Source organism: Heliconius melpomene, chromosome 2, assembly GCF_056956725.1.
Source record: "Heliconius melpomene rosina isolate 202511_hmr_F chromosome 2, ASM5695672v1, whole genome shotgun sequence".
NCBI classification, from domain to species: domain Eukaryota; kingdom Metazoa; phylum Arthropoda; class Insecta; order Lepidoptera; family Nymphalidae; genus Heliconius; species Heliconius melpomene.
In genome coordinates this window covers 4,110,677-4,129,001 of record NC_140390.1, presented here as the reverse complement: position 1 = coordinate 4,129,001, position 18,325 = coordinate 4,110,677, and the positions used below count along the sequence as shown (strand labels likewise).

Here is an 18,325-nt window from a genome sequence, read left to right as displayed (position 1 = left end):
TAATATTTTCATATGTTAGCTTTGGTGTCAAGGCAAACCAGAGCGTTCAACTCCGGCACTAAACACGCTATATCTCCAAAATTTAGTAGGAAATAGGGGCACGGGTCTTAACACTAGGTTCCCAGGTTACCTCTGCCTACCATATGTAATTTATATACACTAAAGTTATTATGAAACTATTACATTATTATGAAACTATATCATACACGCTGTATCCTGCGTGTAGTAGGGTAGTTAGAGTAGTTAGGTTCCCCCTAGGGAGTCCACCGAATTCTAGAAACAATACGTGTTGAGTGACGGAATTAGATACCATGCCACCTTGACACCAGAGCGATAAAAGGCAAATATGAAATATTTCAATTCCTCGAGTGGGAATCGAACTCACAACCATTGCGTTTATTACCACGCCCTTGTGTCCCTACGCCACGACTGGCCTCTTAACTTGACCAGGATCAATAACATTTTGATTACAATAAACAATAGCTTATATTTATATGCAAATGTTATATTAAAGAATATGGCTTGAATTATAATTAGGTAATAATATTTAAACATGCCACGACAACCTCGGTCTCCGCTGCATGTCCGCATAAATAGTAGGCAGTGTGTGTCACTGAGGTATTTAAAAAAACTTTTTTATGAGTCACTAAAAAATAAAACTAAATTTTAATTTAAAATATCTGCATAATTGAAGAATATTCCTATAGTTGATTATATTATATTCTCGATCTAGTCTGAGGTCGTCGTAACCCAGTGGCCCAAGGTTATGTCTGTAAACGCGAGGGTTGTAAGTTCAATTCTCACTCAGAGCCATTAGTTATAATTTATTAACATTTTCATTTTTCGCTCTGGTGACAAGGGAAAACGTAGCGTTGATTTTCGCCATTCGGGCAGAAGGTGGGAATTGTCTTATCACCAGGCTACCTCTGTCAATCCTGCCACATACGGAATACAGCGTAAAGCGAAAAATAACTTTGCATGTATATGTATAATTATAAAATATAATTAATTTCATCATTTTAATTCAAATGAATTCGAACCTGCGACTCATTCCATACAGTCTCCCATAAAATAGTATATTAATAATGTACCTTGAAGTTATTTAGCTGTAAAATACTAAATGACTCGCGCTTACCGCATTGTATATAAGCTGCAATAAATGAGATTTTGCTACGCTTGTCGGGCATTATAGGTTTGTGCCGATATTGCTGCGTGGGTGAAATTTTATAGTCCATCGTTAATTTACAGGGTAAAAACGATTAATTTGTTAAGGTATATGCAAAAGATAGATAACTCTAAAAGATATGGAATAAGCATGAAATATCTGTTTGTTTTATAGTTGTTTCACGCTGTATCTCGCTCATAGCAGGGTAGGCAGGGAACTTAGTGTTAAGACACTACGTTTCCCGTTTTCCTCCGAATTTTTCAAGGCATGCCGTGTTGAGTAGCGGAACTCAACGCCTAGTTTTACTGTCGTTATAAGAAATGGACATATAAAATAAAATAAATATTTCTAACTTTATTTCTTATTAAAATAATATTTGTATTATAATTCCGTCATACTAATTTCTATTCTCTAGGGTTATAAACTTCTTGTATTTATTGTATATGTACATTATAAATTTCTTTGTAATATTATAAAAGGAAGTCGCTGTCGTCTTTTGTTCCGTGATTATATAGCGGACAGACAAAACTTATGTCTATCATTATCTACACAATGAGGCCAGTAGTTTAAGTAAAAGCTGGTGGGTTCAATCCCCACTTGAGTTATATTTTCATTTCTTCGCTCTGGCAAAGAGCGGTGTTGAGTCCAGCAAATCAACGCACATCTCCAGAATTCAGCGGAAAATGAAAAACGGACTGTACTAACACTTAATTCCTCCTACCCTGTTTGCGGGAAACAGCGTGAAGCTGATCACTTATTAATTATTTTATAGTTAATTAAATTTATTATTAACAAAATAACTATAACACTTAAAGGTTGACCATAAAAAAATGTATGCTAAAAACTAATATTAGTTATTTGCCCGATAATGATGAAACTAAACTACAGATATCCATTAAAGCGTGTGGATAGGAGGCCCGGGAGTTATTTATAAGTACTTGTTAAATCGTAAAATAAACTTACAATTTTATATAATGTTGGGCCTGATACATTTACATTGTAAATATAATAAAAGCACCGATATTGCCGTTAATTATTATGTATATATATGGAGTAAGCAGATTATAATTCGTAATTAACGACTTTTAATAAGATAAAATTAAAGTTGTTAGATACATTGCATCGATTTCTTATCTTCAGCCTTTTTAACTATCTGCTTCACGCTGTATCCTGCATACAGCAGGGTAGGCGGAGGGAAACTAGTGATAAGACACTTTGTTCCCTATTTTGAAGCATTGCATGATTGGAACTCTACGTCGGACTTTTGCCCTGGTACCAGAGCGAAGAAAATGAAAATATTAAATATTTCATTTTATCGTATGGGAGCCACGCTTGACTAAACTAGACTAGCCTCTAAAAATTAAAACTTTGACTTCGACCGATCCGGACCATGCAATCTTTAGTATTCTTTAGTTGTCACATATCAAGGAGAAAGGCTTTGGTCAAGACAATATTTCAATATTTCTTACAGTTTAGCTTTACTACCTCAGGTGTCTTTAAAATGATTATTAATTAATATAAAAACAAAAAAAGTTTCATTCAAATCCGTCTAGTATGTTAAAAACCGTGTGTTCATACATTCAAAATTCGCATTCTATTTGTATTTTTAACCGACTTTCAAAAAAGGACATTCTCGTCGACAAAATTCGTCGTATATACTGTTTTATTCGTCTATATTTATGTGTAATATTATCATATTAAATGATATGTGTACAAATACTAAAATAAATATCTTTAATCTATGGTTCTTTAACTGTGGTTAAACTCTTGGTGTCTATGGTTAAATTATCTATAGTTTTTTTTATTTTTTAGTACTTTTATATATGAAAGACTAGCTTCTAATTATTTTTAAGCTTGTTTTATTTTGATTGCAGAACAAGCTTTCGACTTTCTAAATATATAATAATATGCTAACTATGTATGACAAAGCTACTTTTATAAGTGCATTCATAATATTAATATTTTATAGCACTAATAAAATATTAATAGCTTACAAGTAAAATAATATATTTTTAAAAATATAAGTATTTCCGTTTCTATCTAAGGTATGTTTATTTTGTGAAAAGAAAAATTGTTAACTCAGAATAAATTAGTTATTATTAACTTATTGTAATACTTTTTTAGAAAACGTATAAAAATTTGAACGTATTGGGGTTTGAAACTGCGACTTTTGGAATCTAAGCCATATTACATAGTAAGGTTTTTAATATACGTTAAAATTTGAATACGCTTACCTAGTATCTTGGACGTTTTCCAAGAGGCGGGGGTTCGAAGCCCGCTGCGTTAAAATTTTTATACGTTTTCTAATAAAGTATTTTTCTGTAGAAACGCACATTAAAAATTTATTGTTATTAAATTTAAAAATGTTTATTTAAATAATGCATTTTTCTTTGGTTATAGTATTAGCATATATTATAGTTATATGAAATACTCAGAATTACAACGAAAATATAAATAAATAAACGTACAAATAGTGATGTAAAGCAATTTTTATTACGTGTTACAATGGGAAAAGGGAACATTTGTTACCCCGCCCACGCCGTTCCTCACATCTGCACCTTGGCCACATTTGAATTTGAAATTATAATATGAATTTGTAGTACTTTAAATATAACTTGCTTCGTCATTGTTATCGCATAACAAACTAAAATCAACTCTAATTTCAGAACATTAAAGACTAGATTGTCAATTTAGGCATATATTAAAAGTTGCATTCTGAGACGGTTCCAAAGATGTGATTAAAACGAGGCGTGGGCAAGGCCTTTATGCATATATTACATAAATATTAGATCTCACCTAGTAAGGTTAGATAAACTGCAACATACGTGCATAAGAATTTCATAAGAAAAATATCATTTTCTGTTATAAATTATTGTCAAAATTATTGTCAAAATTATTGTCAAAATTATTGTCAAAATTATTGTCAAAATTATTGTCAAAATTATTGTCAAAATTATTGTCAAATTGTATTGTATTGTAATTATTGTCAAATTATTGTCAAATTATTGTCAAATTGTATTGTATTGTAATTATTGTCAAATTATTGTCAAATTGTATTGTATTGTAATTATTGTCAAATTATTGTCCGGTTTGACCCGGCGTGATCGGGAATTTGAAAACACTTTTGAAAGATTTTTGCTATGAACACCCTTCAATGTAGTTGGTTCAATACAAATATAATAAAACAGAAAAGTTTGTTGGTTATTTTGTTTGTTTAGACGCTAATATCTCTGGAACTAGTGAACAGGTTTACTTTTTTCTTATTATATTCTGTTGTATTGTTTGGTGAAAATTGTATAAATTGTACAAACAATCTGTTAGCAAATGCAGCATAAAAAAGTATTATAGGTTACAAGCGGGCGAAGCCGCCAGCAGACCGCTAGTATATTATATAATTTTAATAGCAATTATTAATAAAATTTGCTCTAAAGTTGTTGTTTCTTTAAATAGATAACATAAGTTTTCTAATTGTCAAAGTAAAACTACATTATAACAATTCAATGGCCTTTGTTAGTTTCGTCCGAGCGAGCCTTAACGGGTGTCTTTAAAGGTATTTTCTTTGGCTGTATCCCATTTGAGTCGGTCTGTTATGTCGTAATCCCAGACGTCGGTATAAGCCTAATATACCAGCTTTATTTCTATATAGGTACACTGTTTAGAACCTACTTTTGTATATTGAGGCAGAAAATAACTTGGAGTTTACATGAAAGCATTACTTTTAAGGAAATGTATGGACTAAGTTTGAAACATTTAAATTTTCGTGTATCGATAGAATAATCCGCAACATTCTAATTTCAATAGAGAGGACGGTTGGAAATTTTCTACGACCTGGGACTCATTCGTAAAAATTTAAAATCTCAAACCCACTATACCAGAGGGCAAGATACAGTCAGCTCATTCTGTAAGAATCCAGGGTAGTACGCGAGGCAATTAAGAATTCGTTGGCGTTAGTTTGATATAAGAATTATGTTAACTGATAGACGAATGCAAACCCAGTCTACCACCACGTGTAACCACGGACTACTGCAAAATGTCCGAAACGTCAGGCTTCCAAGACGTATTAATTTAAAACTAATTTAAAGAAGATACCATTTAGGCACAGTAAAAATTGAAAATCATTCAAAATTTTCTTTCGTTTCTTAATTTAAACTAAAAAATTACACTTAACAAACAAACAAACTAAAACCCATTAAAATATTTAAAGAAGTAATATATTGGAATGCAATGACAGCTATTTACTTACGATCTATGACAATAATGCGAACATACCTCCGAGAAATCTCGCTGCGACATTTTGTAGAGCTACATTCTTCTACATCGTTCCTGCAAAAGAAATGTTGTACTTGTAAAAACTGTTTATTATCTTTTTCTTAGTACTATAGGAATATAAATAGCTTATATATTTATGGTATTTTATATTGTTTTAAAAATGTTTTATATTTTTTAAGCGTCTCTTCCCTTTGGCTTAGCAGAGACCATAGTGTTAAGACACTTCGTTCTTCACTTTCCACTGAATTCTGGAAGCATTGCGTGTGGAGTATCGAAATTCAACGAAGCGATTAACCACCAGTGAGAAGAAATGAACATATTAAATACTGTACATCCTCGAATGGAAATCGAATCCATAACCTTTCCCACGCCCTACGCCATAATGTTTTTACAAAAATTACAATTCCATGATTTCCGAAATGGAAAACTAATTTTAGATATACCAGGTATAAATTGCAAATAAATGAAATCTAAAGCTATAAATTACGTTCAACAGGTTTAAATTATATTAACCTCCAAGCTACAATGGTTGAGGATCAGCCACACCTGGATTAAGTGGTTTGACCTGGCGTGTTCGGGAAAATCAAAATGTACATCTAACCACGCGTAGTTGCGAAAACCAGACGCTTTACAATTCAAAGGCGTACTGAAGTTACCTTTTACAAGCACTGGAGAGTTCGATTTTGTCATTCTATATTATCGAGACTTGTATCTCTTTACATAGAAGCTTATTGTAGCGTAGGGGCACATTCGTGTATAGGTTGTGAGTTCGATTTCCATTCGAGGAAATGAAATATTTAATATTTTAGTTTCTTCGCTCTGGTGTCGAGGTAAAACATGAAAATCCTCCAGAATTTGGCAGAAAATGGGGAACGGAGTGTCTTAACTCCAGGTTCTCTCTGCCTATCCTGTTATGTGGGGGTACAGCGTGAAGCTAAAAAAATGTGCCTACATTTATATTTATAACAAAATCGTAACGGATCGGTGTTTGTAAATATAAGGTATTATAAGAAAAAAATATTGGTCGCATTAATAACTTAATAAAACCAAAACCAATGATTAATTTTCCTGTCTGTTTGTCTGTGCGTTTGTTCACATTAATCTTAGAAACGTCTTAATTGATTTCATTTCAGTTTGTGAAAATTATTATTTGTGGACTACCCACCAAAATACGAAAAAAATTAAACAGCCATAAAACACTAGTATTGTATATTATATAATGAAAATATAAGCATAAAAATCTTCTAGAAGTTATTTTTCAGATAGTACTAATAGCCTAGTATAACGGTGTAAAAAATATTGACTGAATAATTTCCAAAGGAGGCTGGTTATACCATAAACATTATCCAAGCCCAACGTTTTATTTACTTAAACAGATTAAATTTATTATAATAATCAAATATGACTTTAATGTGCAATTTCGTAAAAAGTTGCCGCATTTTAATCCTGCCACCGTAAAATAGACTTTAAATTGTTGTGATAAAGTATTAATTTGTTTTTCGTGTTGTTACTAGAACTATTTTCTAAGGTTGCTAGTTGTGGCCGGCTATAATCTGACGGCAACCAGCTTCCGCTAGCGGTCATCAAACTTAGATGAGAAATCTCCGTAAAAGTACGGTAGCGAAATCGTATACTAAAATTATGGGACGTTTAAAAAAAATGTTTTATATTGCTAGAAGCGTCAGGAAGTAGTTCAGGTCGATTATTTATTTCAAATTTATTATATTATACATGTAATTTTACTTCTTAATTTAGACAGAGTTTTATTGAGATTCTTACTATCGTTGTATTATTTATATTGTAGATATTCACTATAGAATATATAATTTCCAGCTTCACGGTATATCCCGCACACAACACGGTAGGCAGAGGGAACCTCCCTTCCTAGATATCAAAGCGAAGAAATGAAAATATTAAATAAGTATTTAATTTTCTCGAGCGGGAATCGAACTCACAACCAGAAACGTTTACAGTTACACACTCGTGCCCGTATGCCATGACTGGCCTCAAAATAGTATATCTATATAGATTTTGAGAAAATATAAGACAAATTATATCACTTTTTTGTCAATTATTATTTGACAATTATTCCTTTTTAACAATAATAATAACTTTTTTGATTATTTTCATCTATGAATTTTATCCCGTACATGCTGCGTGGGTAGGCAGAGAGAACCTACTGTTAAGACATTCTGTTCCCCACGTTCCGCCGAATTCTGGAGGCATTGCTTGTTGAGGCGGAATTGACCCCGCCCTTAGCCGTCGAGGCTAACCAGAGCGAAGAAATGGAAATATAAATATTAAATAAATAATAATAATAATGTTATAAAAACATCGCTTTTCCTTCAATGATTTGACGATTTCCCAACTGAAGTTTCATATAAGAATAAGGTACATATACTGTGATTATTATATATATACAATTGCTCGGTATTAAACATACGTAGCTTATTTTCTAGACAATGGGATTCACAGAGATAGCCCGGTGGCTTTTCACCTAGTTAGGGATTTATTTTGCTATTTATTTAAATGGATAGAGAAAATGGCCGTGGTTAAAATGTAAAATTTATAATTTTTATTAGAAAACGCAGAGGGAACCTAAGAGGGAACCTTAAAACACTCCAGAGTGAAAAAACGAAAATATTAATTATTGCATTTTCTCGAGCAGAAATTGAACCTTCAACCAGTCACACCTTGTGCCTCTGCACCACGACTAGTGTCAATAAAACCTTAAATTTTCTCACAATTTAAAATATAAAAACGTTTTTGTTTCACTTTAATTAATAACTTTAAATGCAGCATTAAAAAGCACTCATTTAAATAAAAATCAAGTTAATCTGGTACCGTATCCTGCAGACGCCATACAAAACACTAAATACTAATAAATAAAATATATATATATACAAAAATGTTTGTACGTACGTCCGGAGTGTTAATAAATTGTAGCAACAAGGAGTCTGGTCATAACATGTGATTTAAATTTATTTCCAGCGTTTATTGTCGTCAGCTCCAGAATCCAAGTAGGATTCATGAGGTCTGGTCCTCCTGAGCTTAAGCATTTACTTATAGGATGATAGCTTTGATAAACTACTTCAGGCCAGTGATAATTTATATTCAAATGTTTTTATATTATTTTGTTTTTAAATTATTATTGTTATGTAGAATAATAACATCATATTTCAATTATTAGAACAGGAATAAGTAGGTACTTGCAGTATATGCATTGCCTCCAGAATTCGGCAGTAAGTGAGGTACGGAGTGTATTAACACTAGGTTTCCTTTGCCTATCCTGCTGTATGCTAAGCTGATATATATATTTTTTTTAAATAAGTACTTTAATGCTATTGCAGATTTAAAAATTTTGTGTTTTGAATCGTAAATTATATTCTAGTTAGGTTAAGGTGGTAACCTGAAAGAATTTCCAGAGCTTTTTGTAGGTTTTTGTCTTGTTTCAAAAAAAATTGTAAAATTAGGATTTTCTTAATCTATTATATATAGTATGTATGTATATATCACTCATATTGACGTAACTCTACGTTCATTAGAAATTAGAGTATATTATAATAACAATAGATCGCTGTGTGTGTTATTAATAACGTTATATCTTTTTACAATTTTCAAGGTTGGCCTAGACCATTCTAAAAACAAATAAATGGGTTCAAATTGAAAATAAGAAAAACATATTTAAAAATTTAGATATTTCTCCAGTCCAGATATTTAGATTGTCTCCAGTGCAAGTAACAATGTAGTCAAAATAAAGAATCCTGAAATATACGGTCGGTTCACACAAAGGGTAAAATGAACAGAAACATAAATAAAATTTCGAGACGAAAACATTATTTCCATTCAATATGAGAGGGGCGAATCTTCGCATAAATCATTTCCACCTCTCTCAGACTGCTGAGCCTTTGCCCGATTGCATTTATCTCCATTTCAGAAATAATATTTCATATAATATTGTGTAAATGTAAAGTTTCTATATTTATATACAGAAACATATAGTTAAAAAAAATTAGCTTCACGCTATATCCCGCACACAACTTAGTGTTAAAACACTCTGTTCCCCATTTTTCCCCCAATTGTGGAGGCATTGCATTCGACACCAGAGCGAAGAAATGAAAATATTAAATATTTAAAAAAAAAACGACTTCAATTCTTTATCTCCCAAAATTTCGCTATATTGGAGGTAATTCAGCTCAAATACTTCCCTTGCGAGGAACCAAGGGAACCTAACCATTAGGACTAAGAGAGGAAATATTATTACCATTCAATATGAGAGAGCCGAATCTCTGCGTAAATCATTCCCACCTGACTCGAACGGTTCTTCGCGGGGAACTCGATTACATTTATCTCTGTTTCACACTCAGACTGGTGCTGTAGAAATGGCATTAACTCATTTATATATAAAATTTAGGTACAGAAACTAAAAATCTAATGTTTTTTTCTGATTTTTATGAAAATTGTTGATACTCGTATCAATAAATATATAATTTACTTAAGTAATAAATATGAAAAAATATTTGTAATGGACATTCAACTGTAAAACATGTCATTTTCAAATTTATTAATTGTTAAAACATACAACAATGGCTTTAGCAAATATCTTTGAAATTTAGTTGATATATTACAAGTAAGTTAAAATAACACAAAGACTCGAAAAGTCCTGGCACAGTGGCCGTAAGCGCGACGATTATGGGTTCGAATCCCACTCGGGGAAATTAAATATTTATTAATATTTTCGTATCTTCGCTCTAGTAACATAGGCAAAGAGTTACGTAGAGTTCACCATTTAACATGCATTACCTCGAAAATTCAGCGGGAAGTAAGGAACTGAGTGTTTTAACACTAGGTTCCCTCTGTCTACCCTTATATTAAAATATTTAATGTTGAATTTTAGTTGATGCCAATTCTTAAGCATTTGCTAATCTGAGATTTTACATACCATTGGCCAATATTTTATGTTATGCAATGTTTATACAATATTACGAGTATATCTTTGGAACTTCGTTGTACGCGGAAATTTCGTTTGGTATAACCTGAAATGGGTTAACCACAAAATGAAATACGAAAGGTATGCTGTTTCATATATATTTTTAGTAAGGTTTTATTAGATCTTTGCAGAAATTAATATAATACATTTTTTATTTAAATATAATATTTCTATGAGGGTGTGCCTATAAACGGGAATGTATGTGGGTTCTATCCCCAGTCGAGGAAATGAAATATTTAATTAAATTTATATTTTTTTTTATTTTTTCGCCTTGGAGTCGAGGTTAAGCGCGATCCCACCACTCAACATGCAATGTCTCTAGAGTTTAGCCGAAAAAGGGGAACGAAGTGTCTCAGATTGCCTACCCTACTGTGTGCGGGATACAGCGTGAAGAAGATTTTTTTTTAGTACTTCTGTTGGAGAACTTGAGGTTTTTTTTATAAGCTATCAATTTAAATATAGCTTCATGTGTATATTTATGACAACAAATCTTATATTAGTACAAACTATTTTCATATTTTATTACTGTACTATAGTGACAATGTCAAATGAAAATATTTCTTGACTACAATTTTTACAACTATAAAAAATGACATAAACCAAATACTTAAAACGTTAAAGTGCTTGAGTTAACTTGTAGTTTAAAAGACATTACTATTACAAAAGTGTCTTTTGAGTATTTCGCAAGTATTCTAAAGTTAATGTGCAAGTTTCAGAGTAAAACCCACTCCCAGTAATATTTTATTGATTATTTGAAATATTTACAAACTTGCAATATTAACAATAAGTTTGTGGTTAACTTTTGACATAACTTAGTACGTTTATTTATCTTCACATAAATAAATATTATTTAAAATTAAATATTCTTGTAAAAACATAGCTTACTTAGACTCTACTTTTCTCTATTTTAGTAATTTCGCGTAATTTTTATTTTTTAAACAAACAAAGAAATTTTTCAAACATTAATCATAAACGAATTTGAACCTACTAACTTGCATGAGTCATGCACGCTCGTTCACTTTTAACATTTTTTTTTCATATATGGGTTTTGTAATATATAGTAATAAATATGTATTGTAATTTTACTTTAATCAATCACGCGAATAATAACCTTCTTTGTCGATCTTTTTAAAATTTAATTTTACTCGATTAATGACTTGTTTTTGAAAAATATTTAAAATAATTATTATTTAAAGCCAATAATTATTTAATAAACTAATAAGCAATAATAGAGACTAGACGTGAGCTCTAGCACAGGGGCGCGTAAGGGTAGAGTGTGGTTGTTTAATATGTTAATGTCTTTATTCTAATGTCTCAAAACATGGGTAAGTCAAAAACGGAGACGGAGTATCTTACCATTAAGAGTTTTCATGCGTTTACATTCAATATAATATGTTAATATTGATTTATATTAATAATAATTCTAATATCTAATACAAAACTATAAATATATACTATAAATAAACTATAACAGAAGCTAAAGCAATTTCCAAAAATTTCACCAAAAACTACTACAAAATTGGACTTCCAAATACTACGAAGCACACAATAGCCTTAAGTACGAATTAATCGTGATTGAGATTCTCGTGCGAGTAATGACGGCGACGCGGTCAGCATTTGAACTGCCACCTGCTGGCTACTGGTGTGGCTTCGGGCTGTTCGTATGAATTCTAAATTATATTAATACCAGTGGACCCGAACGCGGCTTCGCCCGCTTGAACTATACGAATATTTATTAAATATATTTATGAAATTATTTCCAGTTTTCAATAGAGAGATGCGTTAAGCAAGCTCATTTTGGGTGACGTTTTCTAACAATAAATTTAGCAAATCGTTGCTTAGCAACGGTCGCATAGCGACGGTTGTTATTAAGTAACATGGCAGAAGAAATTGCATGTCAAATTAATAAGTATTTTAATATATTGTTATATATCGAAAATATTGCAAATATGAGAAAAAAAAGTATCCTATGTTCATCCCGAGACCGTCAAGTATCTCTATATGAGTATTTTATCACAATTAAATTAGCGGTTTGGCCCTGATTGCGTAAAAGACAGACAGACAGACAGACAGAATTACTTTCGAATTTATAATATAGGTATGGATTATTAACTAGAGGTGTGCCGCAGGAGCACAAGCGTACGACTGTAAGCATCACAGGTTGTGGGTTCGATTACCGCTCGAGGAAATGAAATATTTAATGTTTTCATTTCTTCGCTCTGGTAATGGGGCAAAGTCCGGCGTTGTGTTATGCTACTTAATTAATATTTTCACTTCTTTGCTCTGGTATTAAGGCAAAGCGGATAGTACCTCGACAATTTAACGGAAAGTGGGGAACGAAGTGGCATAACACTAAGTCCCTTCTGCCTATCCAGTTATATGCGTGATAGAGGGTGTATCTAAAAAAAAATAATAAATTTATTATATTTTGATCGTAAGAATATTATGAATAATGTATATATGTAAGTTTCGAAGGTAGCCCAGATATGGGTAAGTATGCAAATATAACCAATTAGACGTCTGGTCATTACATATATGTTAATTTCAATGCTAAACTATATTTATCTGGCGTTTTATTACTTGCTAATAGAATTACTTTTCAATGGTTATGATTTTTATATCCCGTGTACGATTTTGAGGAGATTTGATTGTTTTTTATTATTAAATTATTCCCATTCAAAGATTAAAAGTATAAAGTTTGTAATACTTGTCACAAAAGCTATAAGGAAAACTCCCGTATATAGCTGGGTAGGCAGAGGGAACCTAGGGATGAAGTGATAAGATATTCCGTTCCCACTAAGACGAGAGGGAAAATATTAAATATTTTATTTATTCGAATGAGAATCAAACCTACAACCTGTTGTGCTTACAGTCGCACGTATAGCCTCAGCCAACTAACTTACTACTTATATGTTTAAAGCACATTCTTTACTGGAAAAATAATATAATATGTATGGAATATATATTTTTAAAATATATTTAATACTAGTGGGCCCTTGGGGCTACGTCCGCTCAGCTAAACATTCAGTCAATTCAGTAAAACAGTTGTATAAAATAACTATTACGGCAATTAGCGAATTTGTCGAATTAAATACTTTAAATTGACATAACTTTTTTATTTATGAACCGATTGTAATAAAATATACTCTATATGTTTTAGGAAGCTTGCCAGAATCCAATAGTGGAAACCGCATCTAAATCGGTTTAGTCGATTCTGAGATAAGCGATAATAAACGCACAGACAAACAGACAAAAAAAATAAAAATTATTGTTTTGGGTTCTATTAGGTTAATAAAGGTTCCCAATAACATTTTTTTTTAAATATCTTTCAAATACAAACACCGACCCTCTTACAATTTTATTATAAGTATAGATATAGATATAAAATACTATAATATTAACTGAAAAAGCTATACTAATGTTTATTTTTATTTATAAGAGTGCGTAAAATGGGATTACATGCGTTTAACTGTTCACAATACACGAAGACTCAAAATGGCTGGAGGGCAAACGCTACGATGACGTTGAATTAAAGCGTAAACAAATTGCTATTGCTACCTGTTCTTATTTAATAAATGTTAGCCCTTGATACTTAGTTTACAATTAAAATATTTAAAATATATACCCATATAAAATATTGTAAATAGTAAATTTTAGTTTAACAATGTTTAATAATTATTATATATATACAGTTGAATGTAATAATGACAATTTTGATAAATGCATTAGTATTTTATATAGTTACCTATCTCTCCGAATTTCTAATATAAAATACAAAGAAGATCTTAACAATCATCGGAAAATTAAAATTTTATATTTTTCAATTTTGATCGCACAAATATATGCCTATTTATTAGTCCACTTTGTAATACATGCTAAGAAACTATAGCAAATATTTTTAAACAAAACATCTGGTTTTCTTTGGTACAATAAATAAACATAATATTAATATAAATATAAGTTTAGTTTGCTGCGCTTTTACGACAAAACTACCCAATGGATTGTGATTAAACATTGTGCACATATTCTTAGAGGTACTAGGATACTTTTTATTAAAAAAATATTTTTAAAAATCTATATTACTCTTTGGTTACAATATAAAATAAGTTATTAAATATTACATTACTTAATAAGTTTAAGCTACCGAAGCCGCGATTGAGTCTCTTGTACCTTATATTATAAATTAGTTCACATACGCTTTAACCTGTTACAATTGTACATTTTTATTCTTATTTGGTTATATAATATATTTTTTTAAATAATTATCTATATATTTCTACAACATTCTACTAAGCTGGAAACAAGTTCAAATACGAGCGACGCGAGCAATTAGCGTCATAAAACAAGAACGTGTGATTACGGATTTCGAAGCACAAATTACAGGAGACTCCGTTGGAACTTCTGAGAAAACTACTCAGACATGTTCATTGAGAATTGAAATGTGTACAGCGGTTCAAATTAAAAGAATTAAAATATAACTTTACATTTCCGTACATACTGTATAAACCGGTCTGATTCATAGTTGTTTCATTAAATTTTATTCTTGTTATTGATATATAGAGAAATCTTTGATTGATCTCTGTATCTGTATTTTTAATATAAATTAAAAAATATAATAGTAAATATTTGTATAATATGTAACACCTATGTTGTAAAAAAATAACGTCTACACTTTTACACTTTTAATCGACCTTATTTCTCCACTTCCAAAAAAAACGATATTTCGACAAATTAGTGGTGGTAATTCTTGATATAAGTTTTTTTTTTATAAATATACAGATATTTAAATTATTATATTATATTCCTTTAACAAAAATCTACATATATTGCAATCTACGATTGCAATTTTCATGGTTCTCAGATCACATTACTGTATATGATTGCCACCGAAAGAATGAATCAATAGATATGAAAAAATAATTAATTTTAGATCTGTTAAATATTTACTTTTATAAATACATACTGCTTTTAAAAAAAAACTAATATTATTGGAAATTTCTGCAACCATATTAATTAATAGAAAAATTTATAAGTGAAATTTCTTTGAAAACTTAATCAACAATCATGAAAACAGTATTGAAATGAAGTCAGAGTATATAAAAGGAATAAAACAAGTGTAATAAAATTTAATTACATAATTATCAATATTCACATACATAGCGGCGAGTACGAGCGCGTTGAAGTCTTTTACTCTGTGTAGCTACATATTACATTTGCGCTTGTGTGCGTGAGCAACTCGAATACAGTCTTGCTTAAAAACTATAGATCATTCCTTTCATATTTTAATAATAGATTACATGTAATAGTTCATGTTAAGTTATTTATAATATAATAAATAACTTTCTATCAGTACTAGCTTTATCTTTAGGAATACGCTTATATACAAGGAAAACCGCATATATACAATAATATAAAAAAAATCAAGTTTCATTTACTGAATTGAAATAAAGATGCATTATACGTATTTAACTTCATTTGTATTTACAGTAAAATATTATTGTATATATATCTACTTTAATTAAAACATACGTACTATAATTTAAAATAATATATCTTACCATTCCGGCCTTTGATTTGAGCCAATTATAAACCCATTTCTTGGTTTCGAACACGGTTGTTACACTCGGACAGATATACAAAAAATACCTTTCATAGCCACTTTACATAGACACACATAAGATAATTAAGAGACAACACTTTTATTGTAGGAAACCCAAATAAGAACACTAACTCTTTAATAATATTATATTTCACGATAAATAACTGTATTTATTAAGAATATTCAAGTATGGTTAGAATTTAGAATACACTGTTAGGCATGTCATCACGCGCACGCGCAGCCACCGCACGACTGACTGCCGGTCCGAAGTGCTGCCATGTACAAGTTAAAAATAAAGTTAAACTAAATTCATTTCTTGCTAAACGCGGTTTAGTAAACAAATTTCATTACAAAATTAATATGCAAGTATTGATTCATAGATTGTAAAAAACTAATAAATATATACGTAATACCATACCCAAGCAAAAATATTTAAAAACAAGTAAATATCAATAATATAGAGTAGAGTAAAAGCTTACAAAATGGGCAAAATATAATTAATATAATTGTATTTATATAATTATATCGGTAAGTAAAAAACACTATTTATAACAATATTAATATATGTTTTACATTAATATATTAACATTCAAATGAAATTGTAAGTAACTAAAAATGTCTAAACAAAATTGAAAAGAAATAAAACATTTTCAGAAAACTTCTTTACTATGGCAACACATGAATTACTGCCATTGTAGTGGGAGCGAAATAGAAGATATCATTCTCCCTCTCATCACGTCGGAATGTGACCCGCTATCACCTTGAAGGCCGCAAGCTTGGACTCAATGAAAACAAGAGCTTTTGGAGCCCTATCCAAAGTTGTACAAACCCGCCTTTGTAAAAAATAATGCAATATTATTAGTACTATATTTCGCCTATTGATTGTAGACATCTTAAAAGTATGTAGGTACAATATATTCTTTTAAAGATATATAAAAAGATTAAATTGCTTCTTCAAAGGCTAGAAATGTTTCATTCCAACCATTGCCTCTTATAAATTAAGTCTAGACATACTGTTTCTTAGTTTTTTGTTAGATTCCATTCTATCAACTGAGCCATTGCTCTTCTTTATACATTTCATACAAAAAATCTAATAGTAATATATTAAGAATATAGCGTATGCTTGCATTTGCTGCTATGAGAAGTAATGAGAGTATCTAGTTTTGAACGACCACTTTAATAGAATAAAATGCAAATACAATTACTGTATGTAAGAATTTATTGAATTCTGATAAAGGCTGGATAGAAATTTTATTAGGAATTTTAAGCTGTTTAAGATAAAATACGAATTATGTAAAGTAAATTGCGTACTTTAGTGCTTAGAATATATTTCAACATACGGTTTGTAAAAGTTTATTTTGCTATGGATGTTTGCTATGATTTTTTTTGTAGCTTCACGCTGCATCCCGCACATAGCAGGGTAGGCAGAGGGAACCTAGTGTTAGAAATCTTTATTTTACTTTACTTTCTGCTGAATTCTGGAGACATTGCATGTTGAGTGGCGCAACTCGACGCCACACTTTATTTTTTTCGTAATGGCCAAGAGAATATTGTATTACAATTATGAGATTCTTTATTTTTCGTTTAACGATTATAATTATGCACATATGTACGAGTAAGATATATTATCGCTAATAGTTAGAAACGTTACCATTAAAGAATTGATAATTCTTTTACATCCAATAATTATTTCGAGTGGTATAACATCCTTCAAATAAGATAAGAAGTATTTTTTTTAACACAGTTAAATACTGTTCTAAAAAAAATACTGTCTGTAATACACCTGATTTATTTATCCATCGCTAGTAATTACGTTATTATATAATATTGCTCCATTTTATTTGTAGGCGCTCCAACAATATCTACAAGTTTCTTACAAATTTTTGTTATTATTCGTATAGAAATGGTCAAGTCGTCATCTTAAACAACAAGGTATAAGAAATGGCTTAGATCATTAGAGGTCACTTTGAAGTTGTAAGCTATGGGCATGCACTACATCTTATAGTAAAAATAGAACTGGCTATTTTAACCCACACGCATTGTTTTATGTCTTCATAATTTAGTAACGTAGACAGAACTTAAGAAATACCCTAAAACAGAAGTAGACAGATCTAGAGATTTTCATACTTTATTCTTTATTTAAATTGCTGCTGTAAAAATTTGTAATTGTAGTAACGGTATTAGTTAAATCTTAAAATTTATAAAAAAATATAAATAAGTAATACAATCAAACAAAGCTAACAAACGATTCTAAGGATCTACATAAAAGAAATATAGAGCAAGGCAAGTTTAAAATAAGCAT

General features: G+C 30.4%; 1 protein-coding gene across 1 annotated transcript in view; it reads right to left on the bottom strand.

Annotated features, from left to right (window-relative positions):
* The window catches only part of LOC146540449 (uncharacterized), a 76,001-nt gene extending 59,713 nt beyond the window's left edge, over positions 1-16,288 (bottom strand). Inside the window, exons 1-2 of the mRNA XM_085199226.1 lie at positions 15,983-16,288; positions 5,435-5,488 (exon numbers count right to left, since the gene is read on the bottom strand). Coding sequence (XP_085055352.1) covers positions 5,435-5,458 — 24 coding nt within the window. The 5' untranslated portion in view covers positions 5,459-5,488; positions 15,983-16,288. The remainder of the gene's footprint in view (positions 1-5,434; positions 5,489-15,982) is intronic.
* Between the last annotated feature and the right edge of the window lie 2,037 nt (positions 16,289-18,325).